This window comes from Schistocerca piceifrons, chromosome 3 (assembly GCF_021461385.2).
Source record: "Schistocerca piceifrons isolate TAMUIC-IGC-003096 chromosome 3, iqSchPice1.1, whole genome shotgun sequence".
Lineage (NCBI taxonomy): Eukaryota > Metazoa > Arthropoda > Insecta > Orthoptera > Acrididae > Schistocerca > Schistocerca piceifrons.
Genome location: NC_060140.1, coordinates 882651536 through 882675281, shown reverse-complemented (window position 1 = coordinate 882675281; position 23746 = coordinate 882651536). Strand labels below are relative to the sequence as shown.

The 23746-nt window shown below is 42.4% G+C and overlaps 1 protein-coding gene across 1 annotated transcript in view; it reads left to right on the top strand.

Annotated features, from left to right (window-relative positions):
• The window catches only part of LOC124789150 (cytochrome P450 4C1-like), a 112379-nt gene that overhangs the window by 22828 nt on the left and 65805 nt on the right, over positions 1-23746 (top strand). The window contains exon 2 of the mRNA XM_047256444.1: positions 13714-13915. Coding sequence (XP_047112400.1) covers positions 13714-13915 — 202 coding nt within the window. The remainder of the gene's footprint in view (positions 1-13713; positions 13916-23746) is intronic.

Below are 23746 nucleotides of genomic sequence, written 5' to 3'. Positions count from 1 at the left end.
GTCGTACTGTCAGTATATCCTCGCGTGTTCCAACATTTCTACGGAATCCAAACTGATCTTCCTCGAGGTTGGCGTCTACCAGTTTCTCCATCCGTCTGTAAAGAATTCGTGTTAGTGTTTTGCAACCACGTCTTATTAAACTGATAGTTCGGTAATTTTTGACATCTGTCAACACCAGCTTTCCTTGTAATTGGAAGTATTATAGTCTTCCTGAAGTCTGAGGGTATTTCCCCTGTCTCATACATCTTGCTCACCAGATGGAATAGTTTTCTCATGGATGGTTTTTCCAAGGCTATCTGCAATTCTGATGGAATGTTGTATACTCCTCACCATAAAGGAAAAATTTGTGTCCTCAGAGGGTTTTGCGGCGGCATGTCTGAATAAAATCTTCTCTGTTTTTAAGCCACGTCAATTCAAATAAAGTTCTCAAGCTTTCGATGGCCATTTCTGCCATCGTCGTCAGGAGTAAAACCACTAACCTCCGGGGATGGCTTTACTTTCCGCTTGTATAGCCATGATTCAGCCTCTGGCAACAATCAGAGGGGCTAAAACGATGCATGCATGGAAGGTGAGTGAGCAACTCATAGGAGCTTCAGCACGACGCAGGACCGAGTGACATGATGTGGTGCGAGGGTCCAGCGGCACGTTTGTAACTGTCACCTCTGTAGAAGTGTCAAGCATTCGTCATTGCTTCCTTTCAACATCCACGAAAGACTCCAAAGCCACCAGTATAGATGGCGTTTCTGTTTTGATAATTATATCGTCTGAAAAGAATCTAATACCCTCGATCATGACAATTTATAACTTGAACATGAGTAATGATCTCAAACCATACCGCTTTGTATCTACTGTCTGTATTCTGGAGAGTTCTCTGGAATTTCGTTGTTGTTCCAGGCGGCTGAAAATACGTTCACTGAACAATGTTCCAACTGTCTGGAGGTGGAAGTCTTTGTGTATCATCGGCGAAACATTCTAAGAACAGGTCAGAAAACCCCTTCTATTTCTGCGATGGTTATGGGAGGGGAGGAGGAGAGGGAGTAGGAGGAGGGAGGTAGGTAGGGGTGGTTCTGGTGTTCTTAGTCTGCAAGCACATGCCGGGAAGGATATATAATTGTGGAGGCGAGGGAATTATTTTCAATAGCTATATGACGTTGTTATAATGCGTTTTCGTGAATTTCTGATGTATATTGCATTATGGTTCGTTGTTTATGATTGGAACTGGGCGGGTGGTGGTTTTTCGCGCTAATTTCAATGTGCATTTCATTTAGCATGGCCTGTATGTGTGAACCTGTTTGTGTGTGTGTGTGTGTGTGTGTTTGAAGCAAAAATGCTGTTTGGGTTTGAATGGTGTTCAATTGTTGGATTATACGCTTTTTTAATTGATGAATCTTTCAGTTAATCTTCTTCTAGTAGATCTATAAGCGTCTCTTTCTCAGTGGCATGCAGGCAAGCCTAGATAAACCTCTGGAGCCTCTGCTGATGATACCATGACTGCTAACTTTTATTTGGCTGCACTTTCTTCCAAGTGAGGGTGGCAGTAGAATACACTCCTGGAAATTGAAATAAGAACACCGTGAATTCATTGTCCCAGGAAGGGGAAACTTTATTGACACATTCCTGGGGTCAGATACATCACATGATCACACTGACAGAACCACAGGCACATAGACACAGGCAACAGAGCATGCACAATGTCGGCACTAGTACAGTGTATATCCACCTTTCGCAGCAATGCAGATTGCTATTCTCCCATGGAGACGATCGTAGAGATGCTGGATGTAGTCCTGTGGAACGGCTTGCCATGCCATTTCCACCTGGCGCCTCAGTTGGACCAGCGTTCGTGCTGGACGTGCAGACCGCGTGAGACGATGCTTCATCCAGTCCCAAACATGCTCAATGGGGGACAGATCCGGAGATCTTGCTGGCCAGGGTAGTTGACTTACACCTTCTAGAGCACGTTGGGTGGCACGGGATACATGCGGACGTGCATTGTCCTGTTGGAACAGCAAGTTCCCTTGCCGGTCTAGGAATGGTAGAACGATGGGTTCGATGACGGTTTGGATGTACCGTGCACTATTCAGTGTCCCCTCGACGATCACCAGTGGTGTACAGCCAGTGTAGGAGATCGCTCCCCACACCATGATGCCGGGTGTTGGCCCTGTGTGCCTCGGTCGTATGCAGTCCTGATTGTGGCGCTCACCTGCACGGCGCCAAACACGCATACGACCATCATTGGCACCAAGGCAGAAGCGACTCTCATCGCTGAAGACGACACGTCTCCATTCGTCCCTCCATTCACGCCTGTCGCGACACCACTGGAGGCGGGCTGCACGATGTTGGGGCGTGAGCGGAAGACGGCCTAACGGTGTGCGGGACCGTAGCCCAGCTTCATGGAGACGGTTGCGAATGGTCCTCGCCGATACCCCAGGAGCAACAGTGTCCCTAATTTGCTGGGAAGTGGCGGTGCGGTCCCCTACGGCACTGCGTAGGATCCTACGGTCTTGGCGTGCATCCGTGCGTCGCTGCGGTCCGGTCCCAGGTCGACGGGCACGTGCACCTTCCGCCGACCACTGGCGACAACATCGATGTACTGTGGAGACCTCACGCCCCACGTGTTGAGCAATTCGGCGGTACGTCCACCCGGCCTCCCGCATGCCCACTATACGCCCTCGCTCAAAGTCCGTCAACTGCACATACGGTTCACGTCCACGCTGTCGCGGCATGCTACCAGTGTTAAAGACTGCGATGGAGCTCCGTATGCCACGGCAAACTGGCTGACACTGACGGCGGCGGTGCACAAATGCTGCGCAGCTAGCGCCATTCGACGGCCAACACCGCGGTTCCTGGTGTGTCCGCTGTGCCGTGCGTGTGATCATTGCTTGTACAGCCCTCTCGCAGTGTCCGGAGCAAGTATGGTGGGTCTGACACACCGGTGTCAATGTGTTCTTTTTTCCATTTCCAGGAGTGTAGTTTCCAGTCAATTGCTATCCTTCCCTTTCATGACAAGTGCTCTGAACGGCGTAGGAGTGTCTGAAATTATGAAGATATCTCATCCCTAGCAGCTGTTCACATGTAGAACCACAGGAGACAACTCTTCCTGTACTTCTGTGATAGTTTGCTGTCCCATTCTTTCATACTATGTGCCCTGAATGATATTAGCATGCAAGGCGTGTAATACAGTACAGCAAATGAGTCAACTGAACGCAAAAATTTTAGGGGCCGAATCTCTGGCGAGCACACACAGAGCGTGTCCCACCAATCTAAAGCACTGTAATTTTGTAATTATGGCATTTAGTAATACATGCACCAACAGTGGGGTTATAAAACTATATTTTGACAGAACAAATAGCACTGATAATGGAAAAGCCATACATAACACTATTATATGGGTAATTGTGCATGCAGCATAATATTACCCTTTTTTCAGGATTTGGTTGTGTTGTATGACTAATGGATTTGGAAATCAGACATTAGTTCCTTTTCCTAAGAGTTTCTAGCTATTAGAAAGAAATGCATCAACAATGGAATCATTACTATGTGCTAAAAAATGTGGCGAGAGGGGACTACTATGTTTGCATTTTGTATAACCTACAAATTGAATACTTAATTATTCTAATAGCATAACACACACATTTAAATTTGTTAAGGCACTTTGTTTATATCTTTCTCTTAACAAGTGATCTATCAAAACCAAAGGTAAGGTGGGTATGGCCACTCTACATTGTCATTCAGTATTTATATGCAACCCCACTTCAATGTTTCAGTGTCACTGAGCACATAAGAAATTTTCTTTTCATAACTCTTTGCACTTTACAGAATTTCATTTACCGCTGAAAGAATTTTATCTGTACTTCTCTCAAAACTTATTTACTCACTTTCACTTTAAAATTTTCAGATATTTATTCACAGACGAAAATTAGTACTTGTAGATATTGAATAAAACACTTCAAATGTTTTTATAACAGGTTTACTTGGAGTAATCAAACGCCAGGTAGGGACCCTATGTAGGTGAAAGGTAAGGAATAATTAACAGGGTAACCCATATTTTACGTTTTAACACAATAATTATTCGAAAACAGTAAATTTTTATTTAATGGTTCACACTTCTACAATAGTGACCTGTGGTCTAGGAATCTAGGGGTAGCGTCTTTGATTCATAATCAAAACGTCTTCGGTCCCAGGTTCGAATCCCACCACTGCTTAAATTTTGATTAATAGTCAGCATTGGCGGCCGAAGACTTCCGGCATAGGAAATCACCCTCATTCTGCCAACGGCCTTGTCAAAGAGGGCGGAGGAGCGGACAGAGGTTCAGGGCACTCTCTTGTCCTAGGGGTGGGAAACTGCCCCTGAAGGTGGAAGAATCAGCAATGATCAACGACATGAGGATGCAGAAGACAATGGAAACCACTGCATTAAAGACACGTAACGTGTATCCACAGGACATGTGGCCTGTAACTGAAAAAGTGTCATGATGATCTCTCCATTGGCAAAAGATTCCGGAATAGTCCCCCATTCGGATCTCCGGGATGGGACTGCCAAGGCGGAGGTTACCGTGAGAAAACAATTGAATAATCAACGGAAGTATAACGTTGTACGAGTCGGGGCGTGGAATGTCAGAAGCTTGAACATGGGAGGGAAAGTAGAAAATCTGAAAATGGAAATGCAAAGCCTTAATCTGGACATAGTAGGGGTCAGTGAAGTGCAGTGGAAAGAAGACAAGGATTTGTGGTCAGATGACTACCAATAATATCAACAGCAACAGAAAATAGTAAACAGGAGTAGGATTCGTAATGAATAGGAAGGTAGGGCAGAGAGTGTGTTATTGTGAACAGTTCAGTGACAGGGTCCATTTTATTGGGAATCGACAGCAAACCAACTCTGGCAACGATAGTTCAGGTATACCTGCAGACGTCGCAATTTGAAGATGAAGAGATAGAGAAAGTGTATGAGGATATTGAAAGGGTAATACAGCATGTAAAGGGAGATGAAAATCAGGTGCCGCGCGGGATTAGCCGAGCGGTCTGGGGCGCTGCAGTCATGGACTGTGCTGCTGGACCTCGATGAGGTTCGAGTCCTCCCTCGGGCATGGGTGTGCGTGTTTGTCCTTAGGATAATTTAGGTTAAGTAGTGTATAAGCTTAGGGACTGATGACCTTAGAATTCAAGTCCCATAAGATTTCACACACATTTGAACATTTTGAAAATCAGGTAGTCATGGGGGACTGGAATGCAGTTGTAGGGGAAGAAGTGGAAGGAAAGGTTACAGGAGGATATGGGCTTGGAACAGAGACTGAGAGAGGAGAATGACCAATTGAGTCCTGTAACAAGTTTCAGCTCGTAATAGCGAATACTCTGTTCAAGAATCACAAGAGGAGGATGTATACTTGGTAAAGGCCGGATGATACGGGAAGATTTCGATTAGATTACATCATAGTCAGAATGAGATTCCAAAATCAGATACTGGATTGTAAGGCGTACTCAGGAGCAGATATAGACTCAGATCACAATATAGATGAAGAGCAGGCTGAAGTTTAAGACAAAGTACTAAGGGATGACGAGATATGGTTGAAGTTCTCTAAGGCTATAGATACAGAATTAAGGAATAGCTCAGTGGGCAATACAATGGAAGAGGAATGGACATTTCTAAAAAGGGCCATCACAGAAGTTGGGAAGGAAAACATAGGTACGAAGAAGGTAGCTGCGAAGAAACCATGGGTAACAGGAGAAATACTTCACTTGACTGATGAAAGGAGGAAGTACAAAAAGAAATATTCCAGAAAACTCAGAAATACAGAAATACAAGTCGCTGAGGAATGATATGAATAGGAAGTGCAGGGATGCTAAAATGAAATGGCTGCAGGAAAAATGTGAAGACATCGAAAAATAAATGATTGTCGGAAGGACAGACTCAGCATTCAGGAAAGTCAAAACAACCTTCGGTGACATTAAAAGCAACGGTGGTAACATTAAGAGTGCAAAAGGAATTCCACTATTAAATGCAGAGGAGAGAGCGGATAGGTGGAAAGAATACATTGAAAGCCTCTATGAGGGGGAAGATTTGTCTGCTGTGATAGAAGAAGAAACAGGAGTCGATTTAGAAGAGATAGAGGATCCGGTATTAGAATCAGAATTTAAAAGAGCTTTGGAGGTCTTACAGTCAAATAAGGCAGAAAGGATAGTTAACATTCCATCAGGATTTCTAAAATCATTGGGGGAAGTGGCAACAAAACGACTATTCACGTTGGCGTGTAGAATGTACGAGCCTGCCGACATACCATCTGACTTTCAGAAAAGCATCATCCACCCAAATCCGAAGATGGCAAGAACTGACAAGTGCGACAATTATCGCACAGTCAGCTTAACAGCTCATGAATCCAAGTTGATTACAAAGATAACATACAGAAGAATGGGAAAGAAAATTGGCAATGCGCTAGATGTCGATCAGGTTGGCTTTAGGAAAGGAATAAGGCACGAGAGAGGCAATTCTGATGTTGCGGTTAATAATGGAAGCAAGGCTAAAGAAAAATCAAGACATGTTCATAGGATTTGTCGACCTGGAAAAAGCGTTCAACATTGCAAAATGGAGCAAGATGTTCGAAATTCTTAAGAAAGTAGGAGTAAGCTATATGGAGAAACAGGTCATATACAATACGTACATCAGCCAAGAGGGAATAATAAGAGTGGACGATCAAGAACGAAGTGCTCGTATTAAAAAGGGTGTAAGACAGGGATGTAGCCTTTCGCCCCCTAGTGTTCAATCTGTACATCGAGGAAGCAATGATGGAAATAAAAGAAAGGTTCAGGAGTGGAATCAAAATTCAGGATGAAAGGATATCAATGATATGATTCGCTTATGACATTACTGTCTTGAGTGAAAGAGAAGAAGAATTACATGATCTGCTGAACGGAATGAACAGTCTGTTTGAGTACAGAGTATGGATTGAGAGTAAATCGAAGAAAGGTGAAGGTAATGAGAAATCGTACAAATGAGAACAGCGTGAAACTTAACATCAGGATTGATGGTCACGAAGTAGGTGAGGCTAAGTAATTCTGCTACCTAGGCAGCAAAATATCCAGTGACAGACGGAGCAAGGAGGACATAAAAGCATACTAGCAATGGCGAAAAGGGCATACCTGGCCAAGAGGAATCTACTGATATCATATATCAGTGAAACACAGACTCTGGGAAAACCGGATGAGAAGAGAATCGATGCATTTGAGATGTGGTGCTATATAAGAATGTTGAAAATTATGTGGACTGATAAGGTAAGGAATAAGGAGGTTCTGTGCAGAATCGGAGAGGAAAGGAATATGTGGAAAACACTGATAAGAAGAAAGGACACAATAATAGGACATCTGTTAAGAGATGAGGGAATGACTACCATGGTACTACATGGAGTGTAGAGGGCAGAAACTGTAGAGGAAGACAGATATTGGAATACATCCAGCAGATAATTGAGGACATAAGTTGCAAGTGCTGCTATGAAATGAAGAGGTTAACACAGGAGAGGAATTTGTGGTGGGCAAAATCAAGCCAGTCAGAAGACTGATGACCAAAAACAAAGGTAATTCTACTATTATACTTGTACTGTTTGTATAATGACATAATATTATTAAGTAAATTATACATTTCACATATTTCTTTACATAAGCTACAAATATGCATTAGCAAAGCAATCAAACATAACATATATCATACTTATCAGAGAGATTTTGAATGTCACTGTTATATTATGACAAATTTTAAATGTAAAAAAATTTTATAAATTTAGATGAATGATTGAATAGTGTTATAGGGCAGTTGTAGAACAGTTTTGAGTGGTATTGCTACGTAAGTCACACAGGCGATCAACAAAGAGTGAGGGTGGTGTGGCAGAAATTGGGAGTAAAGGTTGGTGGTGTGCAGAGGAGGCTGTAAGTTAGGGCAGTTTGTCTTCAGACTTCGAGGTGACAATTCACATATGATATCACCAGAAGTGGGGATGGAGTCGGCAGAAAGTGGGGGCAGGTTGTGGCAGAGTGGCGGATGGGGGTAACGCATTTGTAAGACAGTGTAGAGTACCCTCTAATGTTTGTAGTGTTAACTAGAGCAGTCAGTCTTTAAAATTGTGGTGAACGTATACACAAACATGATTGGAAGAAGTGTGTGAATTGGGGGGGGGGGACATAAAATGGGTTGGGAACAATGGATAGTAGGGGCAGCAGGCAGTGGAGTGTGTAAGACAGTCTAGCAGTCAGTTTCCCTCAAAAACTAATAATAAATAGAGTATATTAACCGAATCTTTCTCTCCAGCAGTTAGAAATTTCCCATCATTTCCTGGGGCACACTGTGATGGGATGGTGGGTGACATTATAGGATGGGGAGAGGGGTGGAGCAATTAGGTTACCAGAGGTAGCGCAATTGAGCTATTTTCTTGTCAAAATTTGAATTTCCCTCCATGATGTCTGTGCAATGTTGCCACATCTATAGCCACCATCTTGCATCCACCATCTTGAATACATCTGGCAAGAATGCAAGCTGTCCCAGAAATCGCCTAAACCCACTGCTTTAGTTGTCCTAATATTAGTTTACAGTGTTCTGTTTGGTGTGGATATTGCAACGATAGTGAGTGTAGCAACTCCAGTCTTCCTGATTCTGGTGCTGATTAGGATGATGATATACCTTCTTTGCTGGAGTCTCTGTTATCTATTAGTGAGAATGATAGAATGATGACTCTGATGTTTAAAGTGTGATTCATAACTTTAACAACAAACTTAAAACTGGAACTGGTAAGACAAAAATATATATGTATACCTATAGAATGCATCTCTATTATTCACGTAATTTTTTAATACAAATCACCGCTTTATATTATCTACATATATTTGATTTATTTATGTAAAAATAAACGTTGTGTGGTGAACCATGTTTAGAAAAATAGACGTTTCACTATCATTTGAGAATACCACATGTTCTTGCAAGTCATGAGCAAGGTTTTAAAAAATGTCTCCTTAAAATTCTAATGTGCAGTCTGTCTAGTGAATAATGACACATTACGGTAGATATATTCAGATAACAATCTCATTATTAATGATAAGGGAAAAATACTCATATTGTGTTACAGCTCTAAAAATGTGCCATGTAACTAATGAAAAAAGCACTGTTTCATAACTACCTGGTGATTCAGGGAGACACATCAAAAAATGGTTGACAACATGACTTTTTCTCAATTCTGGTTATATAACTCAGATGAAATGTTAAATATATGTAAGATATTACTACATACATAGTTTTCAACTATTCCTGTGTTTGGTGCAAAGACGATCTTTTTGTGTCAGTTATGTGAGAGTGTATAGGCGTTTAAAAATTGTTCTAGAAATTCTTATGGTGGCCATAACGATGACGTCATAACCCTGATTCCACTGACCGGAGCTTCAGGGATTTTTAATATGTTAACTAGGACATCAAACTGAGAGTGTTGCAAAAGGTTTCAGATCCCCACTATTTTTCCTATTCATTGCATAAAGGTCCTGGACTATAAGTAGTTCTGTCCGTATGCATTCCTGCACTATTGTTATTATTATTAATTATCTCTCATTCTATGTGGAGTTCATGCACACTGTGGCAAATTAACACCCCCCAGGGCACAAATGTGTACTGCGTCGCCTGTGATTCATACAGCAAACGGCCGTTACTCCTTTCTGTAACAGCTTGTAGTTTCTTCATGTGAAACTTTGAGGTAGATGGCGTTGGTATCACATGTTCGCTCTTCAGTTTGCCGACCTATGAAGGCGGGAAATGCATGAGCACGATCCAGTGACCTGCCTTTCTGGAAACTTCTACCCACCACCCCCGCCCCCTCCACCATGTTACATACTCAGAACACAATTTGTTGCTTAATACGGCTCTATTACACCTAGCTGTGATACTCACATCCAATGTTTATCTTTGAGCCACTTGATTTAACAGCAAAAGTATTCTCACAACATTAAACCGACATTTTTAATAATTTGTGAAATTTCCATTCCCTAGAGGAAGAATGAATGGGACATCTCATGCAGGAAATTTAATTTAGTTTGATTTTATACTGGTAAAAGTCATCGCTAGAAACCGCGGTTCTCGAATTATACAGGAAAGACATTAAGAAGTTAGCTTTAAAGCCAGTCGCCTCCCACTCTCAACCCCCAACTTGTGGTGATTTTTAATATGTTGTTCATTACACTCGCTCATGACACTCCCTCTTACCACTGTAGAAAATTTTTCGATTACATGATTTTTTGCCCCTCTTCGACATTTTTTCTGTTTTTCGTTGACTGTGCTGCATGACCAGTTGGCTTTGATGGCCAGTCCCTCAGTGATCCACATAGCTTACCCATTTGGTGGGATATCAATGTCAATATCACTGCCAGCCCAGCATTTCACTTAAGAGGATAGAGAATAGAAAACAAAAAAGAAAAATAATATTAAGGATTACCGAAGACAGTTTCACGAGGCTTCACTGTACTGATTTACAACAAAACATAATTTTTAAAAGATCTGAACAAAGTGAAATCACTTTTATAATGAAAATAGTTTCAAAATTTACTGCTTAATTTCTTATCTACAAAAGTGTAGCTCTAAGACTAGCCCGGAGATGCAAAAAGAAGCGAACAGGGGAGGGAGAAGATTTAGTGAAAATTTTTTGCGTACGAAAACATAACTACAACTTACATTTTATGTTTGCATGCAGTAATGTTCCTCTATTACGCTTATGATGGGTAGTAAATGAAATTTATGTTCAAACGGCATAAGATATCTTTCATGCGGTTTAGTTACAGCTTAAGAAGTACTGTGAAACTTGCTTCTTACTCAATTTTATGGTTCTGTGTCAACGGGAACTACCCTACTGGTCTTCATGAGTGAGTTTGCGAGTATCAAAATATGGGACATAAATGACTGTATCCTTCGACTGCATTGACTTACAAGCCCACATTTTTTACGGCGTTAAGGAAGCACAGACTTTAGGACGTGACATAAATTTGAACTTGCTAGGCCCACCTGCTCCAGAGAGAAACTGGTCTTAAAAGACGGACACACAGGTGGATAAATAACGACGAAGTACATTTTTCCGTATCATATAATTACTAATTAACAGTTTTAGAATTTTTTCCTTTTCTGCCAACTGGTTTGTCGTCAGATTTTATGATTCTCAGCCAACGGGAAGCACCCTATAGATTTTCATAAGTTTTCGAGTATCAAAATATGCGACATAAATGACCATATCTTTTGAGTGTATTCACTTAGAAGCTTATAACATTTACGATGACAAAGGAAATTTGAAATTGATACGCTAAACGTATCCAGAGAAAAAGGGTCTTAACAGACAAACAGACCGATAAAAACAGACTACATCGTCTTTGTGTTACACACACATCAAAAAAGGGTTTGCATCACCTCGGTTCCGAGAGTTCCGGAACCTGCACAGAAAATTGGAATAGAGATCAACTTAAACATCATTCCGCCCTTTTTACTGCTCATGAAAAGCACACATAGCTTGTTGTACCACCATACAGCGAGACCTTCAGAGGTGGTGGTCCTGATTGCTATACACATCGGTACCTCTAATACGCAGTAGCACGTCCTTTTGCACTGATGCATGCCTGTATTCGTCGTGGCATACTATCCACAAGTTCAAGGCGCTGTTGGTCCAGATTGTCCCACTCCTCAACGGTGATTCGGCGTAGATCTCTCAGAGTGGTTGGCGGCTCACGTCGTCCATAAACAGCCCTTTCCAATCTACTCCCGGCATGTTGGATAGGGTTCATGTCTGGAGAACAAGCTGGCCACTCTAGTCCAGCGATGTCGTTATGCTGAACGAAGTCATTGACAGAATGTGCACGTTGGGGGCGCGAATTATCGTCCAATGAAGACGAATACCTCGCCAATATGCTGCCGATATGGTTGCACTATCAGTGCGAGGATGGCATTCACGTATCGTACAGCCGTTTCGGCGCCTTCCATGACCACCAGCGGCGTACGTCTCGCCCACACAATGTTACCCCAAAACAGTGGGGAACGTACACCTTGCTGCACTCACTGGACAGTGTGTGTAATGCTTTCAGCCTGAACGGGTTGCTTCCAAATACGTCTCCGACGATTGTCTGGTTGAAGGTATATGCGACACTCATCAGTGAAGAAAACGTGATGCCAGTCCTGAGTGGTCCATTCAGCATGTTGTTGGGCCCATCTGTATCGCGCTGCATGGTTTCGTTGTTGCAAAGATGGCCCTCGCCATGGACTTCATGAGTCAAGTTGTGCATCATGCAACCTATTGCGCACAGTTTGAGTGGTAACACGACGTACTGTCGCTGCACAAAAAGCATTATTGAACACGGTGGTGTTGGTGTTAGGGTACCTCCGAGCAATAATCCATGGGTAGCAATAATCCACTGCAGTAGTATCCCTTGGGCGGCTTGAGCGAGGTATGTCAACGGTCCCTGTCTCTGTGTATGTCCTCCATGTCCGAACAACATCATTTTGGTTCGGCCTGAGACGCCTGGACGCTTCCCTTGTTGAGAGCCCTTCCTGGCACAAAGTAAAAATGCGGACGCGATCGAACCGCGGTATTGACCGTCTTGGCATGGCTGAACTCCACAACACGAGCCGTGTACCTCCTTCCTGGTGGGATGACTGGAACTGATCGGCTGTCGGACTCCCTCCGTCTAATAGGGCTGCTCATGCATAGTTGTTTACATTTTTTGTCGAGTTCAGAGACATCTTTGAACAGTCAAAGGGACTGTGTCTGTGATACAATATCCACAGTCAACGTCTGTCTTCAGGAGTTTTGGGAACCGGGCTGATGCAAAACATTTTTTGTGGTGTGTGTATAATTAGGAAATAAAAGTTTTCGGATTTTTCCTTTACTTATACTGTGAAACCTCGCTTCTTAACGAATTTCAGGTTATATGTCAACGAGAAGCACTTTACACTTTTGATGGGTGGGTTTTGAAGTATTAAAATATGTAATATAAAAGGCTCTATCTTTTGATTGAAGTGGCTTAGCTTAAAGTTCTTTCACCTCCAAGGGTCCATAGACCATAATACGATACGAAATTTGTACCTGATAAGTCCACCCTTCCGGAGAAAAAGAGTTCTTAACACTCAATCAGAGAGACAGACAGACCGACGGAAGCGACGGACAACAAAACGAAATTACAAAAGTTCCGTACTTCCAGACTGATTCCCGGAATCTTAAAAATGAAATTCGAAGTGCAGCAGTTAATCGAAAGGTACAGTACGTTGCCTTCATTGGAGAAGCGGTCTGTTCTTTTCGTTGTACGTTACCTGCCTGCAATATCAAAATGGTTCAAGTGGCTCTGAGCACTATGGGAATTAACTTCTGAGGTCATCAGTCCGCTAGAACTTAGAAGTAATTAAACCTAACTAACCTAATGACATCACACACATCCACGCCCGAGGCAGGATTCGAACCTGCGACCGTAACGGTCGCACGGTTCCAGACTGTAGCGCCTAGAACCCCTCGGCCACAACGGCAGGCGCCTGCTATATCGTTACTTGTTTAGTGTATAACAATGTGGCAACAAGTTGCTTCGGAATTCTAGAATCTTAATGACCGATGCTCCCGATTGCTTCAGTTGTTCTAAGCCCAGTCGGCGGATATGTCAACTTTACTGTATAGTTGCAGTACTCTAAGTAATTAACATGTCAAGAAAAAGCACTGCTCTGCGTTGCAGGTACTACGTGGGTCCCAAGCTGTTCATTGTGATATCGCGACCAGAAGACGTGCGGAAGGTCCTGGCGTCGACCAAGACGCGCGAGCGGGACCCTGTCTTCATGCACATCCTCCGGACTCTTATGAGTGACGGACTCATTACCAGCACGGGCGATACCTGGAAGAGGCACCGCAAGGCCATCGAACCAGCTTTCCATGCTGAGGTAGGACAATTTCGTTAGCAACCCACATTACTTTTTAAAATTGTTTTCTGTTTACTGCACCGAATTTTAGAGGACGAACGTACAGATCCGCGAATATTCGTGCGTCAGAACACTGGTTTCACTTGTTCCGGCCGGCTTCTGTGACCGAGCGGTTCTAGGTGCTTAAGTCCGGAACCGCGCTGCTGCTACGGTCGCAGGTTCGAATCCTGCCTCGGGCATGGATGTGTGTGATGTCCTTATGTTAGTTAGTTTTAAGTAGTCCTAAGTCTAGGAGACTGATGACCTCAGATGGTACTTAGAGCCATTGGAACCATTTCACTTGTTCCAACGGACCCCTGCATGAGGAGTCCGTTTCTGAACAATCGAAGAACCAAGACCGTCAACTACTTTTTCTTACATGTCATCTCGTATCCCCTGTCGTTCTTCAGGCACTCAACATAACCACATCACGTTGAGTTTACACACTGATTATCGAGTATGATTTCGAAAGTATCATCGTCAATAGGACGCTGTGTTCGAGATATTTTCAAACAGTAGTGGTAATCATTTACTTTCGCCTGGAGTATTAGTCCGAATTTTCGTTTCTGTGTTGTTAAACATTTATGAAAAAATTCTGTACAGCATTATCCGTATCGGATTTTAGTATGTTGTCAGCTCTCAAAAAGATAACACGTGTTTCTGCAGTGTTGGTGATTACTTACTTTGTATGAAACTGAATCAGAGAATCTGTATTAAATAATTTTGATATAAGAACAGAATAAAGTGCAGCAAAGTTTTAGAAATGCCAAGTATTACTTTTTGTTAGTCGGTTGTGAATAAAAAGAGTTTGTGAATGGTGTAGTTGTTTCCAAGAAGTTCGTAAAGACATTGAAGGTATAAAACGCCCTGGGTGCATCACTACACAGTGACCCGAGAAAATCGTGGAAGAAGTGAAGCAAATGATTATGAATGATCACCGAATCACAATCAGAGAAGTCATTTTTGACATACCAACCGGCTCAGGAGGTGAAATTGTTTCGGTTATTTTCAGTATGAGACTTGTTGCGATGGATGCCGTGACTTTCGCTATCGGACATCGTTAATTCTTTGTATACAGTTTAGTTAAGCCAAGATTCCGTCACCGTACCAACTAGGACACTGAGTTTTATCTCGATGCGTATTAAGTTCTCGATGCCGCATCGTCTCGTCACGAACTTTTACAGTTTCCCTACTTGATCTAGTTCTTTAATTTGAATGCTTTGGTTCACCTTCCGTTCACGGTCACTACTGGCGACCCAACCTATCGGTCGACCTTGCTTTCTGGCCTCCTCTACTGCACCAAATGATGTCTGTCACAAATTGCCTTCTGACGTTTTCTGTCAGTTGCAAAAATAGTAAGACTTTCAAATTTCGTATTATTCTCAGCTTCACCAAGGACTGTGACCTTTATATCTACCTGTTCCCCATAAAATATTATGATGTGGAAACCACGCACTTTATAGAGCCAGTTAGTCGTTTCTTATTTCCTGACCGTCAGTCATAAAAGAGTACCAGAAGATAGATCCTCACTGATACCAACAACCAGAACCAACGGCTGGTAGTTTTCTTTCCACAGCTGCCCCACACCGCATCTTCGGTCATGGCTAATTCTTCATTACGTAAAATACTCAATACCCTACACCCACTCCTTCCGTATAACCCACGCTCTGTGCGCAGTTCACTGAATGACAACGCCATAGGAGAACTCTCGGCTTCCTGGGACATAAAGAGCCCACACTTATATAATAATGACAGCGATAATACATCTTTTTACAGAAATTCCTGATAAAATTGCTACTTAAAGAAATTCTACTAAGAGTATCTATGGCTACAGCTACACGTCACAACGGAGACATAACTGTTCAAGTGTATGACTAATATTACAGTTGTAAATATTTACAGTGTACACTTACTCAAGGTCTTCAGAATGCTGCTCTCGATGCAAACAGTAAAGTAAAAATAGCAGAAAAATACAAGTTCTGAACTTCATACTCCGAGTAAGCTTCAGAAACAGTTCTGAACGAGCACTACATTGTTAATGACCGCTACTAAATTGTTTCTCAGCAAACCTGCAAATTTACAGTCTGTTCCCACGTGTGGTAGCAATGCCTCCCTTCTCCATGGTGAATCGAATTGCCACCAACTTTGCAGATGGGACTCTTCTCCAATCAGCCTGCTTGCTATGAGTCGACTTATCTCGAATTTAAAGACGGAGTCTCACGGACTGGTGGCAGAGGTCTCACCAGCGATGGAAGCTTAAGAAGGCATTGTAGACCACATCGTCAGGGGCCGAGATGTATTTTGGCGCCCTCCTGGTGGGTCCGCTGCTACATCAAATGGCTCCCCTCATGTCGTGCTATCATCTCATCGCAAAATATCTGCATGACTCCCAGGAAGTGTTGCATACGTCGAACGTAGGCACGTTACTCAGTCAGGGAAAAGTCGGCATGGATCCTTGAATATTGAATAGCGTCACAATTTCTGTGTTCAGTCGTCTATGTGAGGGTTACACTAAACTGGCAGTGGTGCATCGGAAAATAACTACATGACTCCCAGGAAGTGTTCCATACGTCGAACGTAGACGTGTAACTCGCTCGGGGAAAAGTCGGCATGGATCCTTGAGTATTGAATAGCGACGCAATTTCTGTGTTGCATCGTCAGTGTGACAGAGCGAGGTTTACAGTATACTGGCAGTGGTGCATCGTAAGAAAGCTACATCACTCCCACTAGGTGTCCCTTACGTTGAACGTGGGCGCGTTCCTCTCTCGGGGAAAAGTCGGCATGGATCCTTTAGTACCGACCTGCTTCCGACTCAATAGGGACCCGATGCTGCGTCACTTTCCCTCCTTCACTCCTGCCCCCCAACTCGCCCCCCCCCCCCCCCCAGTTCGTCCCCATTGTCGGGTTTTCAGCCAAATTATTACCTTAACATTTCATACACCTACATGAGTTGAAAAATCATATGAAGCTAGTATGCACAATTCGTGGTTAATGTCAACATTTCACTCTTTTTCAGTCTTAAATTTAACATTATGAAGTATCATGTTTTAGTACAAAAAGTTGCTCTTTGAATTTGCCATGCTATTTCTCTACCAATCACAAATTTCTGATTCGTTTTCGGGGACGCCCACCCCTCCCAGCATCAGTTTATGACGCAAAAGCCACTAAGACTTTCTATTAAGAAATCCCCAAGCACTATGTTTACGTAGTGTTTCTGCTGATACCTGCCATTTCCTTTTTGCCGTGTGTAGCTGGAGCCAACCCAAACAAGTACTGTTCATCAAGTCTTCCATGCGACAACCCGTGTCGACGGAAGTCGCCAGTTTGCTTCCTGTTACGAACAAAATGATTTTTAAATCTGAATGTTACGTGTCCATTCGAAAGAGCTGTCCCAGATTAGTTCGTTTTATATGTATTAAAAGGGACTGTAATGTAACCAGTACTTCAACAGCAACCGTATCTTCCTGGCCTCTGACGGTTACCGCCGACATGCCTCTGCGCGCCGTTCAGTCGCTGCTGCAGTACTGGCTATTCTTCGTGTTTTACTGTCCTGTTAATTCATATCGACAAAACAAATGCCGCACCAGACCAATATGAGGACGTAAAACTGCGCTTCTAAAATCATCAGCAGTAACCTCGACAGGGTATCTGATACTTAATCTTGTGTGCCAGGAATGTGTTTCACTGTAAACTTAAATTGCTGCAGAAACAGTTACCGCACTGTCAGCTGACTATGCAATAATTAATAATTTTTCAAAAAGAAAAAGAAGAACAATGTGGATTCACGGCTGGGAGATCATGTGTAGACCATATTTTCACATTACGACAGTTTTTGGAGAAACATAGAGAAAAATCAAAAAATATAGGATTAATTTTCATAGATCTAGAAAAAGCGTATGATACTGTTCCAAGAAAATTACTTTGGAGAGCACTACATATGGCAAACATAAACCCTTCCTTGATTAAAATAATACAACAGATGTATAAAGATAACATTTGCCAAGTTAAAGTTGGTAATAAACTTTAACAGAAATTTAGAACAAGCAAAGGCCTTTTACAGGGCTGTCCCATGTCACCATCATTATTTAAAATCTACAGTATATAGATATTAGCCTTAGAACATGGTCTCGTAAATGTAATAGTATGGGATTAGAAATAAGAGATGGAGTGTACCCACATCATTTATTATTTGCTGATGATCAAGAAGTCGTAGCACAAGATGGGGAGGATGCTAACTATATGTGCAATCAACTAGCGGTAGCATACAAAACTTGGGGTTTGAAGATTAATTACCAAAAAACAGAATACTTGACTAATGATTCAGATGAGTTATACATTGAAGGAAAGAAAATCAAAAAGATAAACACTTTCTGTTATTTGGGATCCATTTTAGAAATCGAGGGAAAATCAGAGTCAGAAATCAATAAAAGAATTAGTAGCAGACGGAGGGTCATTGGGATGCTTAACTCAGTCTTATGGAGCAGGAATGTAATGAGCATAACTAAAAAATTAATATACAAATCCATATTAGAGAGTGTGGTTCTGTATGGAACGGAGACCTGGACAATTAACATGAAGCACATTAAAAAATTACAAGCTCTAGAGATGGACTTTTGGAGAAGATCGGCAAGAATCTCCAGGAAATAAAAGATAAGGAACACCGAGATAATGAGAATGGAAATAAAAGAAAGAATATACGACGTAATGGATAGGAAGAAATTACAGTGGTACGGGCATGTACGACGAATGGAGAAAACCAGAATACCAAAACTGATACTGGAGTGGGAACCGGAGGGGAGAAGAAGAAGAGGACGACCTATGACCAGCTGGCTCCAAACTGTACAGCACACAATGAGGAGAATGGGCGCAGAGGAAGAGGACACACAAGATCGAAACACCTGGAGAAATATTTTGAGAGTATAGTTTAAGAACGTTTATTGTTTGTATTGTAATTTCCAAGTAAATTATTATGTTGGAGATAAGCCTCTGTAATGAGGAAAGCTCAAAAAAGATAATAATATAAAAAGGTCTGTACCTTATGATCAATATATACTATAATATACTATAGTTTCCTGCCCCAGTATGTGGTTCAATAATTTTTGAGAACCCCATATTACAGCTCTTTCTGATACACTATATTTTTTCCCATGTTTAGTTACTATTTGACTTGCAAAGACAGTAGTTCCACGTTCCTCTCTTTCTTCCACCTCCACTAGGTGAACCATAATTCCATATCCACTACTGTTCAGACCCATGCAGAACGGCAAGCTCAAATTTGGGTGACACAACTATGCTTTGATAGTTTCTCTTATAATCTTTCAAAGGCGATTTGACAAATATCAGTCCAAATAAAGATGGGATTTCCTTTCAAAAGTTCTGAGAACCACTGCACTTTGAAAACTTGATTTGATAAAAATGTGTGGAAGAATTTGTCATGCCTTAAAAGTAGCTTTCTTTATTTTTTTATTCAAGGATGCTCTACATTTTTTAATGGCTGTTACTTTCTCAGGATCGTTTTTGGTCACTTTCACTGAAAAGATATGCCCCAGAAAAAATAATTGCTCCCTAATTCAGAATCATTCGTCCTCTTATCAGAGTTAAGTCCAGTAACTCACAGTATTCTTTATTGCGTTACAGTAAGTGTTTCGTTCACACATACTGTAATTCCAGAAGTCAGCTCTTTATCTAATACCTGATCTAGTGCTTTAATAGATGAAAATACTGAATCATTTAATCCAGACGGTACAGTTTTGTACTGAAAGCCCTTGCCCCAAACAGGAATAATGTACATCTTTCTAACATCTTTGGCCATGGGACCAGATCTAAGCTGGTCACATATATATTTTGCTCCATCAGATATTTGCATCATCTCGTCCATATTTCCTGGCCTATCATTCTCTCGATTTACGATGGTGTTTAGAGGCTCTTTTGGAGTTTTAGATATTTGGCGTCCATCCTTCTCACTGGTTTGACGCGGCCCGCCACAAATTCCTCTCAAGAACCAACTTCTTCATCTCAGCAACCTACGTCCTCAATTATTTGTTGGATATATTCCAATCTCTGGCTTCTTCTATAGATTTTACCCTCTACAGGCCCCTCTAGTACCATGGAAGATATTCCCTGATGTCTGTAACACAAGTCTCATCATTCTATCCCATCTTATTGTCAGTGTTTTCCATATTTTCCTTTCTTAGCCGATTCTGAGGCGAACCCTCTCATTCATTTCTTTATCAGTCCATCTAATTTTCAATATTTTCTGTAGCACCACACCTCAAACTCTTCGATTCTCATCTACTTCAGTTTTCCCACTGTCCGTGATTCACTAACATACAATATTGTGCTTCAAAGATACACCACACCTCAAACTCTTCGATTCTCATCTACTTCAGTTTTCCCACTGTCCGTGATTCACTAACATACAATATTGTGCTTCAAACATACGTTCTCAGAAATTTCTTTCTACATCTACATCTACATCTACATTTATACTCCGCAAGCCACCCATTGGTGTGTGGCGGAGGGCACTTCACGTGCCATTGCATCACCTTCCTTTCCTGTTCCAGTCGCGTACGGTTCGCGGGAAGAACGACTGCCGGGAAGCCTCCGTGCGCGCTCTAATTTCTCTAATTTTACATTCGTGATCTCCTCGGGAGGTATAAGTAGGCGGAAGCAATATATTCGATACCTCATCCAGAAGCGCACTCTCTCGAAACCTGGACAGCAAGCTACACTGTGATGCAGAGCGCCTCTCTTGCACAGTCTGCCACTTTAGCTTGCTAAACATCTCCGTAACGCTATCACGCTTACCAAATAACCCTGTAACGAAACGCGCCGCTCTTCTTTGGATCTTCTCTATCCCCTCCGTTAAACCGACCTGGCACGGATCCCACACTGATGAGCAATACTCAAGTATAGGTCGAACGATTGTATTGTAAGCCACCTCCTTTGTTGATGGACTACATTTTCTAAGGACTCTCCGAATGAATCTCAACCTGGCACCCGCCTTACCAACAATTAATTTTATGTGATCATTCCACTTCAAATTGTTCCGTACTCATACTCCCAGATATTTTACAGAAGTAACTGCTACCAGTGTATGTTCCGCTATCATATAATCATACAATAAAGGATCCTTCTTTCTATGTATTCGCAATACATTACATTTGTCTATGTTAAGGGTCAGTTGCCACTCCCTGCACCAAGTGCCTATCCGCTGCAGATCTTCCTGCATTTCGCTACAATTTTCTAATGCTGCAACTTCTCTGTTTACTACAGCATCATCCGCGAAAAGCCGCATGGAACATCCGACACTATCTACTAGGTCATTTATATATATTGTGAAAAGCAATGGTCCCGTAACACTCCCCTGTGGCACACCAGAGGTTACTTTAACGTCTGTAGACGTCTCTCCAATGACAACAATATGCTGTGTTCTATTTGCTAAAAACTCTTCAATCCAGCCAAACAGCTGGTCTGATATTCCGTAGGCTCTTACTTTATTTATCAGGCGACAGTGCGGAACTGTATCGAACGCCTTCCGGAAGTCAAGGAAAATGACATCTACCTGGGAGCCTGTATCTAATATTTTCTGGGTCCTTTGAACAAATAAAGCGAGTTGGGTCTCACACGATCGCTGTTTCCGGAATCCATGTTGATTCCTACAGAGTAGATTCTGGGTTTCCAGAAATGACGTGATACGCGAGCAAAAAACATGTTCTAAAATTCTACAACAGATCGATGTCAGAGATATAGGACTATAGTTTTGCACATCTGCTCGACGACCCTTCTTGAAAACTGGAGCTACCTGTGCTCTTTTCCAATCATTTGGAACCTTCCGTTCCTCTAGAGACTTGCGGTACACGGCTGTTGGAAGGGGGGCAAGTTCTTTCGCGTACTCTGTGTAGAATCGAACTGGTATCCTGTCAGGTCCAGTGGACTTTCCTCTGTTGAGTGATTCCAGTTGCTTTTCTATTCCTTGGACACTTATTTCGATGTCAGCCATCTTTTCGTTCGTGCGAGGATTTAGAGAAGGATCTGCAGTGCGGTCTTCCTCTGTCAAACAGCTTTCTCAAATTAAGGCGTAAGTTTGATACTAGTAGACTTTTTTTGGCCAGGAATGCCGTTTTTGCCTTTTGTAATATGCTTTTTATGTCCTCCTTGCTCCATCCATCATGATTTATTTTGCTTCCAATGTAGGAGAATTCGTTTGCTTTGTCTACCTTGTGATCACCAATCCTGATGTTAAGTTTCTCATTGTTCTCATTTCTGCTACTACGCATGAGTTTCATTTTTGTTGGGTTTATTCGCAATCCATATTCTGTACCCATTACACTGTTCATTCCATCAACAGATCTTTTAGTTCTTCTACACCTTTACTGAGCACAGCAATTTCATCAACCAACCTCATTTCTTTTACCCTGAATTAGAACCAGTCTTGAACCTTTCTTTTATTTTCGTCATTGTTCCATCATTGTATAGACTGAATAGTTGAAGCAGAAGACTGCGTCCTTGTCTTATACCTTTTTTGTCTGAGCACATCGTTCTTGGTCTTCCAGTCTCATTGTTCCCTCTTGATTATTACACATATTGCACATTGTTCATCTTTCCCAATATTTTCCGTACTTTTTTCCCGAACTTCGAACATCTTGTACAATTCTGCATTTTCGAACGCTTTTTTCGGTCGATAAATCATACGATCCCACTGTGGCATGATTTTTCTTCTAGCTTGCTTCCATAAGCAGTCAGAACTGCCGCCGTGTGGTGTAGCCGCACGCTCTGGGGAGCCTTCTCCCGGTCCGCGCGGTTTCCCCCTCGGGCATGGGTGTTTGTGTTTATCCTAGCGTAAGTTAGTTTAAGTTAGATTCAGAGTGTGTAAGCTTAGGGACCGATGACCTATACAATTTGGTCCCATAAGACCTTACCACAAATTTCCATTTTCAGAACTGCCACTCAATTGCCTTTACCTTTCCTAAAGCCAGACCTACCGTCATCTAAGTTTTCTCATTCTTATGTGTTGAATACTCCAGGGGTCAGTACGCAGGCCAATGGGGCCCAGTGACTCATTGATGGTTTGCATAGAGTTGCCGGCGCTGCGTGAAATAACCTCAGACATCAATGTGGGACATACAACGAATGTTAGAACAGTGCAACGAAATTTGTCATTGATGGGCTAGGGCAACAGACGACCGACGCGAGCTCCTTTGCTGAGGACATGACATCACCTTCAACGCCTCTACAGGGCTCGCGAACACATGGGTTGGACCCTAGACGACTGGAAAACCGTGGCCTGCTTACATGAGTCCCGATTTCACTTTGTAACAGCTGATGGTAGGGTTCGAGTGTGGTGCCGGCCAAACAAAGCTACGACCTGAGTTGTCAACAAGGGACTGTGCAAGTTGATAGTAGTTACATTACACTTTCGTAGCTCTGTATAGCTATAGAGGCAGCATATCTCAGTATTTCTCCAAGGGTCTTCCAGCGACTTGTTGACTCCACAGCACATCGAGCTGCTGCACTAGGTCGGACAAAAGGAGGCTCGAACGATATTAGGAGGCATTAGAAGGCATTAGGAGGCCTCCCATGGCTTTTGTCAGCTCAGTGTATTCTTTTCAGTCACCTGGATCCATGAGCTGTTAAGTTGACTGTGTGATAGTTCTCAGACTTAGCTGCTCTTCCTATTTCCAGAACTGATGGATGATACTTTTCTGAAAGTCTGATGGTACTTTACTAGTCTCATAGATTCTACATACTAACTTGAATGGTCGTTTCCTTGCAACTAACCCCCTCCTCACGCCCCCCCCCCCTCCCCAGAAA